Genomic DNA, 19,516 nt, shown 5'->3' on the forward strand with positions numbered 1-19,516 from the left:
TTCAATATCTTGGTTCAGGAACGCTTACATAGACGGTTAGTTTCCGCATATTCTTTGTATACTAAAACCCCTTCTTCTGTATTCAACATTTAAATTAGTTCTTGTTCTGTATAAACTGACAAAGCTTTAGGTACCTATTTATCGTTCTGCCATTATTATGAAAGGAAAGTGATAAGTGACTATGGTTAGATAGATTAGGATATTTGACAATTAGAGTTTGATAGTTTTCTATTTAATAATTGGTTTTAAGTTTTCCAATTTATGTTAGGGCTTTCTATATTCTAAAAGTTGTATCCCTGTATAAGGATTTCTTATTATTAATAATAGGGAGGCTTCCAAGAATTAACTTAATCTCTAAGAGAGATTAGGTTAAGAGGAAGTAAACTTTTTGGTTCATATCAATTTGGTATCAGAGCCGAACGATTCGATGGGAGAGGAAACAAATGTTATGGAGCAACTTGCTATTATGATGGCAAAGATCGAAAACATGGGGAGTGAGTTGAAGAGTGATTTGAGATCCCTAACAGAAAGAGTGAATGCTTTGGAATCACAGCCTTCATCTCCTAAAGCTCAAGATATTAAGAAAAAGGGGGTTCTTCAAGATCATTCATCGGCTATCAAATTTTCAACAGAAGAGCTATCCGAAGTTGAGAACTTTAGTAGGAGCAAGGGAGGAAAAGCACAACTTGGTGAGATAATGGAGATTGCAAAGAGCATTCAAGCAACGTTGAAGGAGCTAGAGAGGAAGAAAAAAGAAGAAGCCATGTTAGCTATGGAAACTTTCGCTGCTGTGCATAAGGAAGCACCCGTGCAAACCAACCCAACAGTAGAGAAAGTTCATGAGAAGAATATGGAGGAACCTCGAAAGGATCATGTGACGATCACTCTGAAATCAGACATGTCGTTGAAGGTAATTTCAGAACAAGAAAACCCTAACCATAAGGAATAACGACATGGTTGGAAGAGGCATACATGAATTTATGAAGTTCTACAAAGAAAAAGAGATTAGTATAACTTGTGGGAAGATACATGAAAGCTGTCATATGCATATGAAGAGTTGGAGCTTGAGGGCAAGCTCCGAGTCGAAGAGGGATGTAATGATAAGTGACTATGGTTAGATAGATTAGGATATTTGACAATTAGAGTTTGATAGTTTTCTATTTAATAATTGGTTTTAAGTTTTCCAATTTATGTTAGGGCTTTCTATATTCTAAAAGTTGTATCCCTATATAAGGATTTCTTATTATTAATAATAGGGAGGCTTCCAAGAATTAACATCTCTAAGAGAGATTAGGTTAAGAGGAAGTAAACTTTTTGGTTCATATCAGAAAGATAAGCAGAGATCCACACGGCTTAAAGACAGTAAGTTTCTGAGAAAGAGATATATTATTAGGCTATGACAGAGGGTAGGTTCTGAGAAAGAGATATATTATTAGGTTACTTCACTAGATTCGTTAACGTTTCGTTGGTGTGTGATTGTGTAATGAATCTTTCTGGTTTCTCCTTTTTTGTTAGTAGAGATGCTTCATGATTCTTCTCTAACCACAGTTCTGCTTTGTAGCATATTGAAAATGCTTTACGTACCTACCTATATCTAATTTTGTTTTCAGAAGAAAAATAAAACTTTGTTTTTCTGTATTTTAATTTTACTGGAACAAGATTGATGGATGATAAATATTTAACTTTGGTTTAGATACTGAGACCTTTTTAAATAGGAATTATGTATCTTTATTGGTTGTTTTTTGGGTTTTGGATAGAAATTTGGGGATGATGCAGCAATAGTAAAGGTTGTGTCAGACAGCTTCAAAACGATGTTAGCTACTTCAAAGAGATATATATATATATATATCACATGAAAAAAACGTGATTCAAGATGAAGAAATGCTCGAGAATGGAAAACAGAACATTTTCAGCTTTTTCTTCGCTATAAATTGTTGATCATCCAACAATCACTAACAATATATTGACTGTTAGTTTCTTCGCTAGAAATTAATAATGAATAAGTTTCTTGAGTGGTAGTTTCTTAATAATAATTAATAAGTTTTCTCAACAATCCACACAGTAATGAAGCAAGGATCTCTCCAGAGATTGACACATCAGACTTTTAAGAGCATAAGAGAATGACATGTCATTAAATGAAAAAGTTGAAAATCCAATGAAAACATTTTGTTTGTCCAGATCATTTGTCTTGTCGTTGTTCTTTTGGATGATCAGACTTCATTGTCGGACAGACTTCTTCTCATACCGTAACCACCGTGTTTTTCACCGAAACTATCGCGTTTCTCATCTCGAAACTATCGCGTTTATCGCCGTCAAAGGAAACTGAAACGAACCCACAGTGGAATTGCGAGATAGATACCACTGTTTTTCCATGAACGCAGATCGAGTGGAGCGGAGAGTCGAACTGCGAGATGGATTTTCAATTCAGAATTCCAAGTTTATATACGAGATTAATCCACATGAGACAGTCAAGATGGAGAAGGAGCTGCTCCTGGCTACCTATAACACTTGTAGATAAGAAACTGATGTTAGACTCAAGTGGCTTAGATTGTTCCATCACAGTAATCATACGTGCTTGTTTTATTTTCATATCCTCTAGATTACGATTATAAGGTTCATTCTTCACTCTCTGTTCTTTTTCTGTAGATAGTTTACCACGAAGTACAGTTACGTAATAGTTTGACCACAAGTGAAGAGACTCTGTGCTTAGCGAGTGTGATTTGTAAGTATGGTGAAGATGGATGCTCTGCTGTGACAACAAGACAGAACTGCCAGTTCCTTGGTGTTGTCTTGTGTGATGTGCCTGAGATGTTGAAAGGTCTTGGTTCTGTTGGATTAATGTGGATAGCAGAGCTTTCACAAATCTTATCTCGCAGTTTTACCTCTGCCAATTTCACTTACTAATGTTAAGTCAGCCAAAGACACTGTAAGTCTAAACTCTTATCTTGCTACATCTATTTGGTTCTAATGATTTGATTAAAATCTCACATTAAAGTATGTGTGTTGCAGTCTTGCAGAGATTTAAGCTCATACTGCTGGATGAAAAAATAACATCCTGGTGGTTCACACTTCGCATGTATTTCACATCTTCTTTGATCAAGCATTTGGATCATAAGAACGTGATGAAGCAACAAGGGGTTCAAGTTAACATGGTTAATGTAGCTACATGCCTTGCGCTGCATGCTAAGCAGCAAGCTTCAGGAGCGATGACTGCTGTAATTGCCGACTTGATTAAGCACTTGCGGAAATGCCTGCAGAATGCGGCTGAGTCAGATCTGTCTGCTGATGTATCTAAGCAGAACTCTGACTTGCAGCAAGCTTTAGATAAGTGCATCTCTGAGCTCTCAAATAAGGTTAGTTTTGCTGTTTTCTGTGGTTTTGATCCTACCCTCTTCAAAGTTGTGGACAATCACATAACGATGTTCTAACTATTTTTTTTTTGGTTTTGCTTTAAGGTTGGGGATGTAGGGCCCATTCTTGATATGGTAGCGGTGGTTCTTGAGATGATATCAACTAATGTACTCGTTGCTAGGACCACAGCATCAGCCATTCTCTTTGCTGCACATATAGTATCCGTGGTCCCAAATGTTTCTTACCACAAGAAAGTGAGATTTTTCTTACTACTTGCAACTTTTGTTTTTTTATTTGACTATCTTCTGTTCTAACGGATTTATTTACTGTGGTCTGATATCAGGTATTTCCTGATGCCTTGTTTCACCAACTTCTTCTTGCAATGTCCCACACAGATTATGAAACTAGAGTTGATGCACACAATATATTCTCCGTCCTGCTTCTTCGAACTCTTCTTTTGCCTTGGTCAGACCAATATAAGGAAACCTCAAATGCTGTGAGGAGCCAGAGTATCAGTTTACAGGAGGAAGAGAGAGATAAAGTTGAGGAAATCTTAGACAATGATCTGCGTAAAGATGTAAACCACATTTCTCATCCAAGTGGTCTTAGTTGTCAGTCCTTGGATAGCCTAAAGGATGGTGCTATAAAGGTATGAGTTTCCCCTAAACCTGATGTTAATTGATAGTGAGCTGATTAGAGTGTGATTTTCATGCTTTGGCAGTCGTTATGTTCACTTCGACTGAGTAGTCACCAAGTAAATATGCTACTTACATCACTATGGATCCAAGCAACTTCTACGGAGAACACCCCTGCAAATTTTGAGGCAATGACTATCACTTTTAATACAACTCTTTTGTTTTCGCTAGCAAAGGTTAGTCCGCTTTTATCTTATGCTAAGTTAAAAAAAAAAAGAACTTTGGTTACTTGATGGATTCTCTCTTATATAGTTGAGAGAATTTTGTAATTATTTTCTCTGATTTGGTGAATGGCTAATGGCAGAAATCAAATCACATGGCTCTGGTGCAGTGTTTTCAGCTTGCGTTCTCTCTTCGGAATCTCTCATTGAATCAAGATGGTAAAAGTTAAAAGACTACTTTGTGTTTGGCTTTAGATATAATGCAACTCTGACAGTATATATTTTTTTGGTATATGATTCTTAAAGGAGGTTGGCAGCTCTCTCGTAGAAGATCAATCTTCACGTTTGCATCGTATTTACTCATTTTCAGTGCCAAGATTTCTAATATACCGGAGCTAATTCCAGTTGTCAAAGAGTCTTTAACTATCCAAATGGTTTAGCTTTTTGCTAAAATATTACATCTGTTGGATGGTCAGCTGTCATCTAATCTGTATGTACTGAATAGGTTGATCCTTATCTTGTACTGGAAGGAGATATCAGACTGCGTGCTGGTTGTTCTGGACAAGAAAAATAATTAAAATATTTATTAAGATTAATTATTGAAAATAAAATATAACTAAACATAAAATTACGGGAACCATGACAAATAAGAAAAAAAACTAAAATTATGGAGAGTATGAAAAGTAATCGGTTTGATATTACTAAACCAAAGATAATATAGACATATATATATATTTTTTTTAATTATACTTAAGTAAATATAATATAAATATGACATTGTGGTTAGAATTTTTTTGTTATTCTCAAGATAATGACAAATTATAAGCAAAATCACTAAAATAAATATATTAAGATTAATAATTAAAAATAAATATGACTAAACCTAAAATTACAGGAAACATGACAAATATAATATAAAAATTATATAATTTTTTAATTTTACTTAAATATATATAATATAAATTTAAATATGACATTATGATTAGAATTTTTAAGTTATTCTCAAGATAAAGATAATGATAAATTATAAGTAAATCATTAAAATATTTACTAAAATTAATAATTAAGAATAAAATATGAATAAACCTAAAATTATAGAAAACATGACAAATAAATAAAAAACTTAAAAATATGGAGAAGCTGACACATAAGCCAAATCACTTTTTAAATAATAGTATAGATTTGATTTTGGATAACAAAAGAAAATTTAATTTGGAAACAGATTATAGTATTATTAGATTTCATCATTGTGGATTGGAAATATGTTTGATAAACTCTTCATTTTTTTCCATGTACATCCGAAATATCAAGCTTGGTGGCAAATAACAATGACACCAGTGAATTATTATATTTCATCATTTCAACAAGTGTTGGGATAATAACGACGATACTGAAAAAATGTTGGATAGTTTTTTATTCCAAGATTTGTTAACCAAGATCCAATTAGGTTTCACTCAAAATTTTTTAAAAAAGCCTATTGCAGTCTCACTGAAAAACTGTTTATTTTTTTGTTCTTTGGGATATCATAGGCTGAGATTGAGCAGATTCCTGATATAAGCAAAAAACTTAGGTTTTATGTTAGATGGTTCCAACAAGTAAGTGGAATCTGTGTCTAAAAGAAAGAAAATATGTGTTATTCTTTAGAATCTGCATATAAAGATGCAGTGCACATCAATGAGTTATCTTCTGCAATGGGTAATTACATCACAAAACCTTTGAGGTTGGAGAAGAAAAAAACTAACATAAGAGACTATAGACTAAACATACTAAAATACATAATTTGATGCTATGGTCGAATATTGAAGATACAATCCCGCAGCGTAGCGCGGGTAATTATCTAGTCACTATCAATATATTGACTGATAGTTTTCTCACACAGTAGTGTAAGTTTAAATAAATAAGTTTCTTAAGGTCACTAACATTTGGCTTATATATTGGAAGCTGAATGTTTATACTAACTTGCAGTCACAATCACAGGTTTATCTTACGCATATTTATCAGCAATCCCCAAGAGACGAGCACATAGTTCTTGAGTCTTGGAGAACATTGCCATATGATCTGCATCTTTGATCTCCATTACTTCGTTTACAGGAAAATTGCTGATCATCCAACGCTGGTAATCCTCTGGTATCGCATTATCCTCTCCGCATATGATGTAGATACGTATAACAGATCCGTACCTTTCCTCACTAAAGCTTTTTGTCCCTGCCAGATTGTTTGTAACCAAGGGGTTTGCCCTCACCAACGTTTTCGCCAATTCAAGATCCTAGTTCCCCACAACAACAGTCAACAAAAAGGTCGAATAAAACGAAGAATTTTATTTATTAAGCTTGGAGTCTTACTTTACGTGGGGAGAGTTGATACAATTTCTTGGCCAGGAACTTTGGTCCCATAAGCCCAAAATCTAGAGGACAATCAGGTTTCCCGTACTTCCCCAACACAGTGTCCAACAATTCCTCTCGTGGAATGCTTCTTAAGAACTGCAAATTTCAGTCTAATATCAGAATCATTCGCCACAGTTTAATACCAAATCATCATATGTTTATGTTACCTTTTCGTACACATAAGCAGGTGGGTTTCTTGTGTCAGGCATGAAACTTGTCAAGAAGACAATAGCAGCAACCTTACAAGGGAAGATGTCAGCAGCAAGTGCAGCGCTTATACCTCCCATGCTATGAGCAACAAGAATCACCTTTTCTTCATCTGAGCAAAGCGAGCTCAGAAACTCAAGCAATGGTTTGCAGTAATCTTCCAAAGTCTGAATTTCTTCCAATCTGGTCATGTTTATACCCGACGAAGCTAGATCAACTGCTGTTACACAGTGCCCTGCCGCCTCCAGCTGTGGTTTCACTTTGTACCAAGTCCAAGCGCCGTGGCAGAGCCCATGAATGAGCACAAACCGCTTCTGCTTGTCCATTGCCTTTTTTTTTATTTTCTACATCTTGGTTCAACACTTTATATAATAGACCGTTGTTTCACATAATACTTTTCCGTACATTGGCTGTTAGGTTTTGGTCGTTCTCTAAGATCCAGAGAATGCCAAACCAACACTACATTGACTGCTAGTTGATTTTATTTTATTTCAAACATAGAAGCAAGCAGTAAAAGTCTGAAACTTTAGGAAGTCAAATACATTTTCATCAAACAAAGTCAAGCAAATTTGTAGGCGATTTCCAAGAGACAATCACCTAGTATTGAGGCTTGCAAAACATGGGCATATGATTTGTGTCTTCCATCCCCTTCACGGCTTCACTATAAATTCGCTGAATAATTAACAATCATCCATTTTTGATGTTCTTTAGTGATTTTCTTGTCCTCCTTGCACAAAATATAAGCTCAAGGAACAAATCCATAGCCTTCTAAAGATGCAAAGATCATGTGGACAGCTTAAATCTGTTGAAAGTTCTGCTGCCAAGAATTTGTTGATCGCAAAACTCAAACTTTGGAAAGCTGCCTTCCTTGTCGAACAAGTAAAGAAGAAATGCCAATAAGAGGAAGATGTCAAAACCGGCATGGACGAAGATAATTCAGACCGATTTATTAGGAACAGCATGAAAGGGATCGACCCCTCCATTGCAGTCCATGAATTTAAGGTTGATCTTGTGTATAAGCCAGTCAAGCAAAAGAAACAAAGGCTCTGACCAGAATGGATTCATGCCTTTCGGACTGAAAATGCAGGAGCAATTTACCAATGGTTAATCGGGTCAGTGGATCATTAGATGAACCGCGGGTTAAAAGATGGATTTGTTTTACTATATAAAAATATATTAGTTATGAAAATAAATACACAAAACTAAATTTAAGTATTTTCTAAATATTTTATAAAACACAAAATAATATTTTGGACATTTAGAAAATATTTAACTTTAGTTTTTATATTTTATCTTCACTTGACATGTAAAATATCAAAAAAAAATAGTTTAGAGTATCCAAATTTTTATGTAACAAGTTAAGAGTTTTCACATCTAATAAAAAAATATCAAGACTTACAAATTCATAAATATTTAAATGTATAATATGAAAGATAAAAATAAACCAAAAGTAATAAATTATCGATAACAAAAATAAACTAACATCAAATTAAATTAACTAATTTTAGTTATCTCTATCATCGTTCAACTTCATTTTTTCAAGTAAAAACTATAAAAATAATAAGTAAATGTTATTTATTGGTTTAGCCATTAATTCAACCGGTAATCGATTTTCAGGTTTTAGTAGGTTTTTACGAGTTTTATTGAACTTTTAAATATTGGTTTTTTCATAAAATCCAAACCAGATTTATCTTGGGTAGCCGAATTTACTTGTTCAACCAAAGGTCGAGTTCGGATTTCAGAACACTGCTTTTCTGTGACTAAATTATCATATATCATTGAAATTTATGCTATAGTCACACAAATAAATTGGGATATACACAATATTTGTTTACTAGTGTTAAAAATATATGTTTTCCACAAAGATTTTTTTCAAAACCAAATCCACATTTTGCTTTTAACATTCGGTTAAACAAACAAAACACCCACATTTCGCCATGAACAAACAAGTTTCCTCAGTTTCTTTTGAACGCACATCAAAAAGGATTAGAAGGAACAAATCACTCACAGCTGAATACAGGTTTCTAAAAGGAAGAAGAGGAAAGTATCCAATTCAGAACAAAGAGGGTAGGCAATTCTGAGGGCTTCGGTAAAGGAGGAGGACGGAGGCGAGGATATGTAATTTGGTTGTCTAGGGTTCTCAGAGCATCTCCAACTCCACTACAAAATTAACTGCAAAATGGAACGGAGAATGCAGTTATAATTAAACAAAAAAAACATTACTCTAATTTTGCAATTAATTTTGTAGCGGGGTTGGATATACTCTCAGGCCACAACAAAAATGAGAAAGAGATTAAGTGAGTAGGAAGCACAGGTTTGGGTAAAACGAGATAGGATCCTACGGGGCGAGTGTGTTAGAGCATCCTCATTAGTGAAACTAATGGGGGATTCACACAAATCCCAAAAAAAAAAATATTAAAAAAATCAAATTCTATGAACCTCCCCTCTCATAGTCTCTTCCCACTGAACCTGTATCATCACTATTTCGCGGGCCCCACGACACGTGGCGGCCCGCAGTTGGTCGATTATTATTTTTTTTTTTTATTTTTTTTTTTACAGAAAAAAAATCAAACAGTAAAAAAAATAATAAAAAAAATAATAAATTTTTTTTTGGTGAACCTCCCCATGAGGTTCACCAATGGAGATGCTCTTAGTTAGTTTGTCTTTAGGTTTGTAGTTAGGTTTGTTCATTAAAGATTTGAGGTGTGTTTGTTTTTCTCATTTTTTACACTGAAAGTGATGTGTTAAGTTTAAGTTAGGTTTTTATAAATTGGTAAATGACTTATTTTCACAATATAAGTATCATATAACAATAATTGCACACCATCTTTTAGTCTTGTCCTAATTCCATATATTATACACTCTCTTCCTTTCTATCATTTTAAGAGCTGTTAATCTTAAGATTAAGAAAATACTTATGCAATTTGTTTTGATTACATAAAATGACATTAAACAAAAATAATTTAGCCAATAAAAAGATACATTATTTTGTAATTGTCCAAAAAATTCAAATGACATTAAATTTTATCTGAAATTGTTAAAAGATTATTTATTTTGAAAGAAAAATTAAAATCTTTATACACCAGTTAAACTGATACGGAGGCAGTAAATAATAAACACATCTTTCTCCAATTCCCCATAATCTATTAAATGTGAAATCAAACCTATACAATCCGGTTTTTTTAACGCTGATTTATTATGACATTGAAACTATGAAAAATATTATATAGACGATTTGACAACCGATAATACTACCTGCCTTATGAGATCTACGCCTAACTGCATCATCTAAACTGTCCTATGAAAATTTATTTCTGACCAGATTTACTTGCACTATGTTAAAGATCTCTTGTACATCTTTCTTCCATAGTCTGCATTAATAAATCGTGTATAGTCTATGATTCGAACTCTAGACCTGGATATGGAAGCCCAATCCGGTTTAAATTGTTTTTTAATTGAAATAGAACCAAAGTCTAACCTAATGAAATCGACAGAATCCGATTTTTGAATTTTACCAAAGTTTGATTCAGAGGTGGTCTCGGTTTTATATATGAATCTCAGGTCGGGTTAGGTTTTAAATTCGGTCCCAAAACATATAGATTTGGTGTAGGTTTAGTTCAAAACCAATAAAATCAAACCAAACCATCGTTTATTGGGTTTGAATTAGGGAGAAACAAATTTTAATATTTATAAGAAACTTATAATATGTAGAATTAATTGGACCACAGTTGAAAGATTGTATGTGATTTCTTTTTGTGCAAATAGATTGTCTCTCCTTAAATTATTTAAATTAGGGGTTTTGTATGCGTATGCGGATTTGAACATTTTATAATTATTTATTAATATAATTATTACTAATTAGAAGATTATAATAATAAATATTAACATTTTCAATCAAATTATTATATATTTTTATTTGACCACTCTTACATATAATTTTTTTTAAAAAAATTCTTTGTACATATATTTATTATTAAAAATAAAATTCACTCAGTATTCTCTTTTCAATTATATATAAAATTAAAAAAATTACTTAATTAATATTTAGTTTTATATATATATATATTTAAAAAATTTCTAACATTTTATTAGAAGATAGTTTTAAAATAACAACACAGTATATATACGAGTTATCTTTTTTATTTTAATATATTTTTAGGTTTCTGAATAATTCTTATTATTTATATAATCCAAATCATTTAAAATCATTTTTAGATAATTTATAAATTTTATTCATTAAATATATAATTAATGTTAAACCGATCTAAATTTTAACCTAAGAGTTCCGTTTGCGAAAAATTGGATTGATAATTATTTATTAAAATATGGGTATAAGAGAATATTTTAAGATCTTGTAGGTGGTATGCAAAGATTAAAGTCCAAATCACGGAGGAGAAAGGAAGGAGAGAAAGAATGGAGTATCTAGGGATCGACCTGAGCTGTGCGATGGGATCTCTCCGGAACGGTGAATTCCCGGAGAAAGATTGTCTTCTTCCTCTAATTTCCAAGCTTCTCGGTTACATCCTTGTCGCTGCTTCCATCACCGTCAAGCTCCCTCAGGTATCATATCAATCAATCAATCACTTTGATCTACAAATAATCTCCTCTAATTTTTTTTAGGATTAATATCGATTTTTGTGTTAAATAAATACTGTTAGATAATGAAAATCGTGCACCATAAAAGCGTACGAGGCCTAAGTGTTGTGGCATTTGAGCTCGAAGTGGTTGGTTATACAATTTCTCTTGCCTATTGCCTTCACAAAGGTCTTCCCTTTTCTGCCTTTGGTGAAATGGCTTTTCTTTTGATTCAAGGTGCGTTATTTGATCTCAATTTCACTCTCTCTCTCAAATGATCCTCCTTTATGGTTTATAGCTAACTAAAATACCCCTATCATTGCAGCTTTAATCTTGGTTGCTTGTATCTATTATTACTCTCAACCTGTCCCTATGACAACTTGGGCCAGAGCACTCCTGTATCCTTTTCTTAAGAATTCTCTTAGCTTTTGAGGTTCAGACTCTTCTCTATATTGCCTTTCTTTAATGCCAAGCGCTTTATAGATATTGTGCTGTAGCACCAACTGTGCTTGCTGGGCAGATTAATCCAACGCTTTTCGACGCTCTTTATGTGAGGACAATGGCTTTTTTTGTTTTATTCACTTAACCCTGTGTGTGTAGGTTACATTTTTTATGGTGGTTTATCTTTATTCTAGGCTTCACAACATGCGATATTTCTGTTTGCAAGGCTCCCTCAGATATGGAAGAACTTCAAAGTAAGTAATCTTCTTGATATTTTTTGAATGCTGTTTTTATCATAATCTTTTAGTCATGTCAGTTTATAGCTAACTGTCATGGTATAGTTTTTTAAATTTCTGGTATATCTATGACAACAAATATTTCTATAGATTATGCACAAAAGAAATCGTTTCAAACCTGCCTCTTATGTCACTTTCTGTCTCTCTTCACAGAACAAAAGCACTGGAGAACTCAGTTTCTTAACTTTCTTCATGAACTTCGCTGGGTCCATTGGTAAGAGCACTCCCTTGATGTGTGGCTCCCTCTATTTTCCAACTTTATTGTAATAATTGTTTGTTTACCTCGCAGTGAGAGTTTTCACCAGTATCCAGGAAAATGCCCCAGTTAGCAGTATCCTTTGCAGCTAAGATAATATACTTGTTATTATAATCATACCTGCACATTTTTAATCATATTTGGTTTTCTATGCTCTATAGAAAATATTTCCTTTTCCTTAACCTCTCCTTTAGTTCTTACGGGATTTGCTCTTGGAGTCTTCACCAACGGAACCATCCTGAGTCAGATTCTCCTGTATCACAAGGCTGCTGCAGTAAAGGAGAAGAAAACCAATTGAAACCTAGAAAGATAATCCTAAATCAAATACTTCTGTTGTTGGCTCCAAAAACAAAAGAGATTAATCAGTGTTGCAGTTTTTTTTTTTCAATATCCCTTTTCAAGGATGACCAGACTTTGTTCACTGAATGGGTTTCGACTTGATTCTGATAGTAAAGTAACTGTTTGAAGTCTGATTGATTCTTTCCTATGTGTTGTTATGATAGCTAAACCTGAAACTACACGAAATGGTATGATGTCTTGGTGCAATAATCAAATATCAATAACCCACCCACGATTGTTATTGTTGAGGACAACTACACCAATCCGATGGAAGTTAGGGTTTGGTCTATAGATTGGAGTAATATATGCGAACACACTTTCTTTGACAAAGAATTTAAAGCTGTTGTTATTTTACCTTGCTCTACAACTGACAGACATAACCAATCTAAACAATCTCTGAACCAACTTGACAACAACAACCAAACAGCTGCACAATATAAAGCAGAATTTTCAAAACAAACCATAATTTAGCAGATTTTTCAAAACTGACCCATAAATAAATTTTCAACTTAAGTCTAGTGGTTTCACTAACAGTTCCAAGATGCAACTGAGATTTGATTTGTTTCCATAGATCCATTTTAGAGTGTCAATAATTCCTTGGTTGTTTTGGAAAATGAGTAACCGGGAAGGATTGAATGCTCAAGAGGGACAGAAAAGCAAAGAGAATGTAGTTGTTTACTCCTCTTCCATAACTCCTTAATTGTTTTGAAATTTGGAATAATTTATATAATTTGTTTACTGTTATGTTTTTCATTATTACTTACAATATAAATTTAGAATTACATGTAAATATTATTTTTAATAATATTTAAGTAAAATTTATAATAATTTTTAAATTTGTTGAACTTTGCATAAATTAGTTTGTCAAATAATCAAAAACAAATCCAACAAAACTTATATAAAGTAAGAAGCAACAAATATGGGTTTGAAATAATTAATTGAATAAAAAACAAATTATATAAATTACTGTATTTGAAAAATTATATAAACAAAATATATTATTAAATATATACTATACCTAACCAATTATTTTAATATTTTCAAAACAATATCTTTAAAAGTATATTCTTACGTATCTTTTACTAAGATTACATCTTAATAATATCTTTTAATATCTTTTATTTAAAATGTAAATACACATTTCTTTTGAATATTTACTTTTAAATCATAAAAGTCATAATTAATAACTAACTGTAGTTAAAACCGATTTTTAATCTATTTTTTATTTATATACTAAGAAATAAAATTCTATAGTATTTATATATACGTAATTTATATTCATAATTAAATTGCTACATCAAGTAATAAATATAAAGTAACTTAATCCATCTATTAACTATTTTCTAAATTATAAAATAACATAATAAAATAAATGCATGAATTTTACATATTTCAACTTATTAAAAACAAATACTAAAGTACGATATATAAAGTAATAAATAATTTCATAAGTTAATATATACATATATATTTATATTAAATATTTTTAAAATTTTAATTTATTTATCAAGTATAAGGCGGGTTGAATGACAATAGTTAATTTGTATAATAATGCTAGCAAAAAATTATAATCCAGTATAAAAAGATTACAACAAAATTGCGGATTTAATAGAACTTTTAAATAGAGTTTAACCAGATTACATATTGAGTCATCGATGTTATCGATTTAACTGCGGGTCCATACCGGGTTACAGAACATTGAATACAACACTTCATTTGTAACATTTTAAAGTAAGTACGCATTCAAAAATAAAAAAAATTATATCATTCGAAAACAATCCCGCTTTTTTAAGGACGGATCAAAATCATCATAATGCAAACTTTTAAGATTGATAATAATCTCACACATTTAACAAAAGCGGAAGATCAATACATAGGATGATGAAAAAAGAAATCTTGTCCGCCCTTTGAAAGCGCAGTAGAAATTAAATTAAATGTAAGCACAATTGCAAGAGTTCATGAATAAAAATTTCTGGTTTTATTCTGGCAAACTTACAATCTACATCATACAAATAAAATACAAGGCCATTCCACCAACCAAGTTTAGGCCAATTGGTCCACGACTAAATTTGAAAGTAACAGTCACCTAAGTCTTGTATGTACAGAGAAGTTGATCATATCCATCCATCACCAGCATAATTCACAAGCTCAGAAGCAATAAAGCAAATCACTTCTAAGCATCTAACACATCAGCCAGACAACCATCTTCAAGGGCAACACGTTTGAGATCAGTAATAAACTGATCTCGAAGAAACCCGAAACCAAAAGTCCCATTTTCATACAACCAGACCCGTCCTTCACCCGGATCGTAGCTAGAGTTCATGTAGAGCATTCCAGATATAACTTGTTCATGAACTTCTCCGTGGAGAGGCGTGATATGGATTCGACTATCCAATATCACCTCTTCTTCGACGGAAAACGGAGATGCGATAAAATCATGATCGGGTGTCCAGAACACAGGAGAAGTTTGCCTCGAGAGAGACAAGTCCTCTACTTTTTTGCATATAACGCCTCCAACTTCATCGTATTTGACCAAATACAACTCCATGCTCCTTCCCTCACAGAAACCCTGCCACATTTTTCAAAAGATATCACTTTTTTTTTTATCAACTTTGGTCACTTTTGGACCGAAATCCTCAACTGAGGGTAAGGAGGGGTTGAACCCCTAACGTCAGGGCCCGAAGGCAGAACTCAGTTGCCACTTGGCTACGAACAACCCGACTCAAAAGATATCACTATACCATAAAAATATAATGAATGATAACAACAAACAGAGGAGGCAGACCGACCTTCCATAAGCCTTGTAATGGTCTAGCAAGGGTAGGGGAGAAATCAGAAACCTTGATAAAATGTTCAGGTTCCCACTTGATCCTCCCTTGTCTCTCCTTCTCCTTCTTCCTCTTTCTCCTTCTATCCCCTCCAGGACTCGTCCTATTAGCCAATTGAGTGTACATCTCCGAAACAACATCCTCGTCGGAGCTAGATCCTTTACAAACAGGACTCTTCTGTGGATTCTCCTCAACCATGATATGACCGTTCCCCATGAAATTCACATCCACGGGAACGAGACTACTTCTCTCTAATTCGCTTAGATCCACAGGGACACCAGATCTGTGATTCCCATCGAGATCAAGAAAGTTCTCCGTTCTCCCTTCCGACGAGATACCCAGCACGAGAAACGGCGTCTTTCGGACGCGATACGTGTCGTCGTTGATTGCGAGAACCCTAGATCCCAAGACGAAAGAGGAGCCCCACTCGAAGAAAACAAGCGGCGGAGATGAATCGGCGGGGTTCGCTCGACCGCATAACCGCCAGAATCCGATCAGATTCTCTAACCGCTTCAGAGTCCTGAAAAGGAGCTTGTATGCGATTCGGCCGTTTCCCCATTTGTGGATATGTGTCTTCTTCCCCCACCTTCGATCGCACACGACGCGCCAGATTTTGCGGTCGTCGCGGCATAGCGAGGCGAAGCGTTTGGATGTGCAGGCGAAGCTGCAGATCTCGGTTGGTGAGAGGAAGGATAAGATGCGGAGCTGGAGATCCTCCGGGATATCGGATAAGGCAAGTGCCATTTGAAGCTTTTGTGTCGGATGGATAGATTGCGATGATGAATTGCTGAGAGTTTTCTTGGGTTAACAAGGTAAATAGGGATTGTGAAATCAGTGTCGGTCCGGACCTAAATGGCGCCTAAAACGTACGTAAAAAATGTTGTCCCTCAAATATAACTATTTAATATTTAATATAAAAAATCAAAATATTATAAAAGAAGTAATTTGTTTAAAAAAAAAGAACACCGATACATTAATCATGAAAGATAGTTCTCCTTGCTTTTTTCCTGCAAAATCATTTATCAACTTCGAATGGTCAAGGGCTTCGGCTAGTTCGTGTTCTATTGCTATCATCGACAATCCATTTAACCTCTCTTGAGACATAGTCGAACGTAGATAATTTTTTATGAGCTTCAACTTTGAAAAACTTCTTTCTGCGGAAGAAACTGAAATTGGAATGGTTAGTAGTATACGATAAGCAATCTCTGTGCTTGGATAACACCCGTCCATTCTTTTAAGAAATTCTAGCATCTCAACAGCTTTTGTAATTTCCTTTGGCAGTATTTCCCTTAGATATCGAAGTTCCATAAAAAGCTGTTTTCCGTCTACATCTGAATGCCCATTATGCTCTAAAGAAGCTTCAAGCTTGACACAAGATGTCATCAACTCATCATCCTTTGCTGACTTAAGTTTTTTCAAGCCAAATAAAAATCCAAAAATTTCTTCATAATGCTGAAATTGCTCGAATCTAACCCCAAAAGACACTATAGCCTGATCCATAATGTTGATAAAATAGTCGATCCTAAAAGTCTCCTCCACACTTAACATGTTACTTTCATCAACTCTTTCAGCATCTTCACCAAATTGCTTTTTCTTTTTTATCAAGCGTTTTGGTTTCGAAGAAAACGCTGGTTCAATATCCATATCAATGGCAATTTTCATAGCTTCAACTTTTGCTTTCTCAAAACCTGTTTCTCTGTAGCTTTTCAAATAACCAACAAGTCCTCCTAACTGAAAAATAGCAACCTCAATATCCATATCTTCTGACTGTAAGGTTTTGCTCACCGTATTGACAGCATAAAGAAGATCATACCAAATTACCATTCCAAAGAGAAACTCAAATCCTCCAAGTCCATGTGTTTCACTTACTGCAAGAGACTCAGCCTCACTACGCTGTCCAATATTATCATTGTTATCTGCTAAGAAAAACAAAGCCTCTCGTATCTTTAGAGTTTGAAACCTTATCGGTTTAACACTATTAATTCGACTCTCCCACCGAGTTTGTGACAATGATTTAAGCGTAGTACCATCCACTATCTCTTTGTAAACTTCCCAGTTGTTGGTTGATGATGCAAATAAGCAATATATACGCTGCACAATGCCAAAGAATTCAACAGCTTTATCGGAGGAAGAAGCCATGTCACAAAGAGCAAGATTGAGACTATGACATCCACATGGAGTATAGAATGGCCTTGGGTTAATATCAAGCAATCTTTTCTGAACTCCTTTATGTTTTCCTTTCATATTTGACCCATTGTCATAGCCTTGTCCTCTTATATCACCAATACTCAATTTAAGATCAGTCAATGCATCTTGAAGAGTGGTAAAAATTCCCTCTCCTGTTTTGTCTTTGATTTCCAAGAATGACAAAAAGAACTCTTTAACCGTGGGTGAATCCGTAGAAACATCTACACACCGAATTAAAAACGTCATCTGCTCTTTACGACTAACATCAGGAGTAGAATCCAAAATGATTGAAAAATATTTCGCATCTTGAATCTTCTTTAAGATTACCTTCTTAATCTCACTAGCAAGTAATTCTATCAACTCATTCTGAATTTTATGACTAAGATAATGGTATTGAGTTTCACCCTTTTCAATCCGTCGAATGTGTTCCTTCATTACTTCATCAAAGCCTCCAATCATCTTGATAAACGCCAAAAAATTTCCACTGTTTGGATCAGTAACCTTCTCGTTTTCTCCACGAAATGCTAAATTCCTTTCTGCTAGAGTCTTTACCACTGCAATTATCCTCAACATCACATCTCTCCAATGTTTTTTCTCCTTGTTAATTGCCTCTTGCAAATGCTTATCAATAGTTTCACTCTTTTTCAGCCTCGTTTCTAGCTCAATCCAGCTACTCATGCAAACAATATGATTGTAAGTCGTTTCATGAGACTTTAGCCTATGTGAAGCATTTCTCCAGTCATCATAACCCGTAGTCACCAGAATAGGAGGACATGTTTCTTGACTGAATAATTTACAGCAAAAACAAAAGACCTTATCTTTACCTTTTGAGTAAACTAACCATCTTCTATCTTGTTTCTCTCCATTGCTCATTTTTCTTGTATAAGACGAGTACGTGAAACATCTATCGAAACTATCTCTTGGAAAAGGATGATCAATTGAAGGTCTTGTGGGTGGACCCTTTTCCACCAAACGATCTCTCATTCTTGGGTCAATTTTCTTCCAGTTTGCAAGGTCATCCATATCAACATTCTCATGAACACTCCTAATACCATCAACTTCCTCTTGGTCTTCCATGTCTTCGTTCTCAGCTTTTTCTTTATCCGTATCCGTACAATTTGCATCATCTCCAACAATTTCTTCTTCACTTTTCTCAGATGTATCTTCTTCAATTATAAGCTCCTCATCTTCGTTGTTAATCTCATCTCCACCAGCTTCATCACTTTTTGCAGTTTTGGTTCTTGTAACATACTTTAGCATATCATTGGCTTGAGATTTTATCAGTTCGTCTTGTCTCTCCTTTCTCTTCCTATTTGCATGTCCACTTGACTGATTTCTGATTCTACTTATTCCAAAATAAATAACAATGCATATAATATAATAAAAGATAAGTAAAACCTAAAATCTAATAAAAAAGCTACTTCACGTTAATTTCGTACAATTTATTAATATTTACAGAGTTTTTAGTTTTATGTTTGCTTATAATTCAGAGTTTTTTTGAAGAAAATATAACTTACCCGAAGAAAACAAAAGAAGAAGAAAGAAGGAGAAAACAACTTACAGGAATTGCAGAGAAAAAAAATTCAAGAAGGAGAAGTCTGTTGCGTAATTGATTTGATCAACGCAAAGAATATTATATAGACTTAAAAAAAAGGAAAACAAAGATAAAAAAAAAAGTAATATCACAGAACAAAGGAAACGATTAGGTTTGTATTAACTTATTTGTTTTATAAACACATAAAAAGTAAGTTGATAAGTTTCAAAAAAAAAGGAAGTTGAAGTTGTTATATAATTGA

At 33.8% G+C, this 19,516-nt stretch overlaps 5 protein-coding genes across 6 annotated transcripts; 2 read left to right on the forward strand and 3 right to left on the reverse strand.

Moving 5' to 3' along the window:
- The first annotated feature begins 427 nt into the window (after positions 1–427).
- On the forward strand, positions 428–4,764 carry LOC130509929 (protein SEMI-ROLLED LEAF 2-like). The gene is made up of 8 exons (XM_057006245.1): positions 428–910; positions 2,647–2,818; positions 3,010–3,353; positions 3,456–3,605; positions 3,695–4,000; positions 4,073–4,222; positions 4,351–4,426; positions 4,514–4,764. The coding sequence occupies exons 1-8, from the start codon at positions 428–430 to the stop codon at positions 4,645–4,647; spliced, it is 1,815 nt and encodes a 604-aa protein (XP_056862225.1). The 3' UTR covers positions 4,648–4,764.
- A 1,427-nt stretch (positions 4,765–6,191) lies between these two features.
- On the reverse strand, positions 6,192–7,124 carry LOC108846560 (putative methylesterase 19). 2 transcript variants are annotated; one of them, XM_057005721.1, is made up of 3 exons: positions 6,759–7,124; positions 6,550–6,687; positions 6,311–6,412 (listed from the first exon to the last, which is right to left on the reverse strand). In XM_057005721.1, the coding sequence occupies exons 1-3, from the start codon at positions 7,122–7,124 to the stop codon at positions 6,311–6,313; spliced, it is 606 nt and encodes a 201-aa protein (XP_056861701.1). The 2 variants fall into 2 exon arrangements, with proteins under 2 accessions (XP_018475286.1, XP_056861701.1); XM_018619784.1 differs by lacking the exon at positions 6,550–6,687 and having other exon boundaries at positions 6,192–6,473.
- A 4,022-nt stretch (positions 7,125–11,146) lies between these two features.
- Positions 11,147–12,839, forward strand: LOC108846060 (mannose-P-dolichol utilization defect 1 protein homolog 2). Its single transcript, XM_018619268.2, has 8 exons — positions 11,147–11,358; positions 11,457–11,610; positions 11,699–11,771; positions 11,857–11,923; positions 12,009–12,068; positions 12,264–12,324; positions 12,400–12,441; positions 12,561–12,839. Exons 1-8 carry the CDS (start codon positions 11,212–11,214, stop codon positions 12,662–12,664), a joined length of 708 nt encoding a protein of 235 aa, XP_018474770.1. The 5' UTR covers positions 11,147–11,211; the 3' UTR covers positions 12,665–12,839.
- A 1,748-nt stretch (positions 12,840–14,587) lies between these two features.
- On the reverse strand, positions 14,588–16,398 carry LOC130508999 (F-box protein At3g12350-like). Its single transcript, XM_057004509.1, has 2 exons — positions 15,495–16,398; positions 14,588–15,274 (listed from the first exon to the last, which is right to left on the reverse strand). Exons 1-2 carry the CDS (start codon positions 16,275–16,277, stop codon positions 14,879–14,881), a joined length of 1,179 nt encoding a protein of 392 aa, XP_056860489.1. The 5' UTR covers positions 16,278–16,398; the 3' UTR covers positions 14,588–14,878.
- Positions 16,365–18,980, reverse strand: LOC130509930 (uncharacterized). The gene is made up of 4 exons (XM_057006246.1): positions 18,159–18,980; positions 17,670–18,080; positions 16,498–17,522; positions 16,365–16,392 (listed from the first exon to the last, which is right to left on the reverse strand). The coding sequence occupies exons 1-4, from the start codon at positions 18,978–18,980 to the stop codon at positions 16,365–16,367; spliced, it is 2,286 nt and encodes a 761-aa protein (XP_056862226.1).
- Between the last annotated feature and the right edge of the window lie 536 nt (positions 18,981–19,516).

The sequence above is a fragment of the Raphanus sativus genome, chromosome 3, assembly GCF_000801105.2.
Source record: "Raphanus sativus cultivar WK10039 chromosome 3, ASM80110v3, whole genome shotgun sequence".
NCBI classification, from domain to species: domain Eukaryota; kingdom Viridiplantae; phylum Streptophyta; class Magnoliopsida; order Brassicales; family Brassicaceae; genus Raphanus; species Raphanus sativus.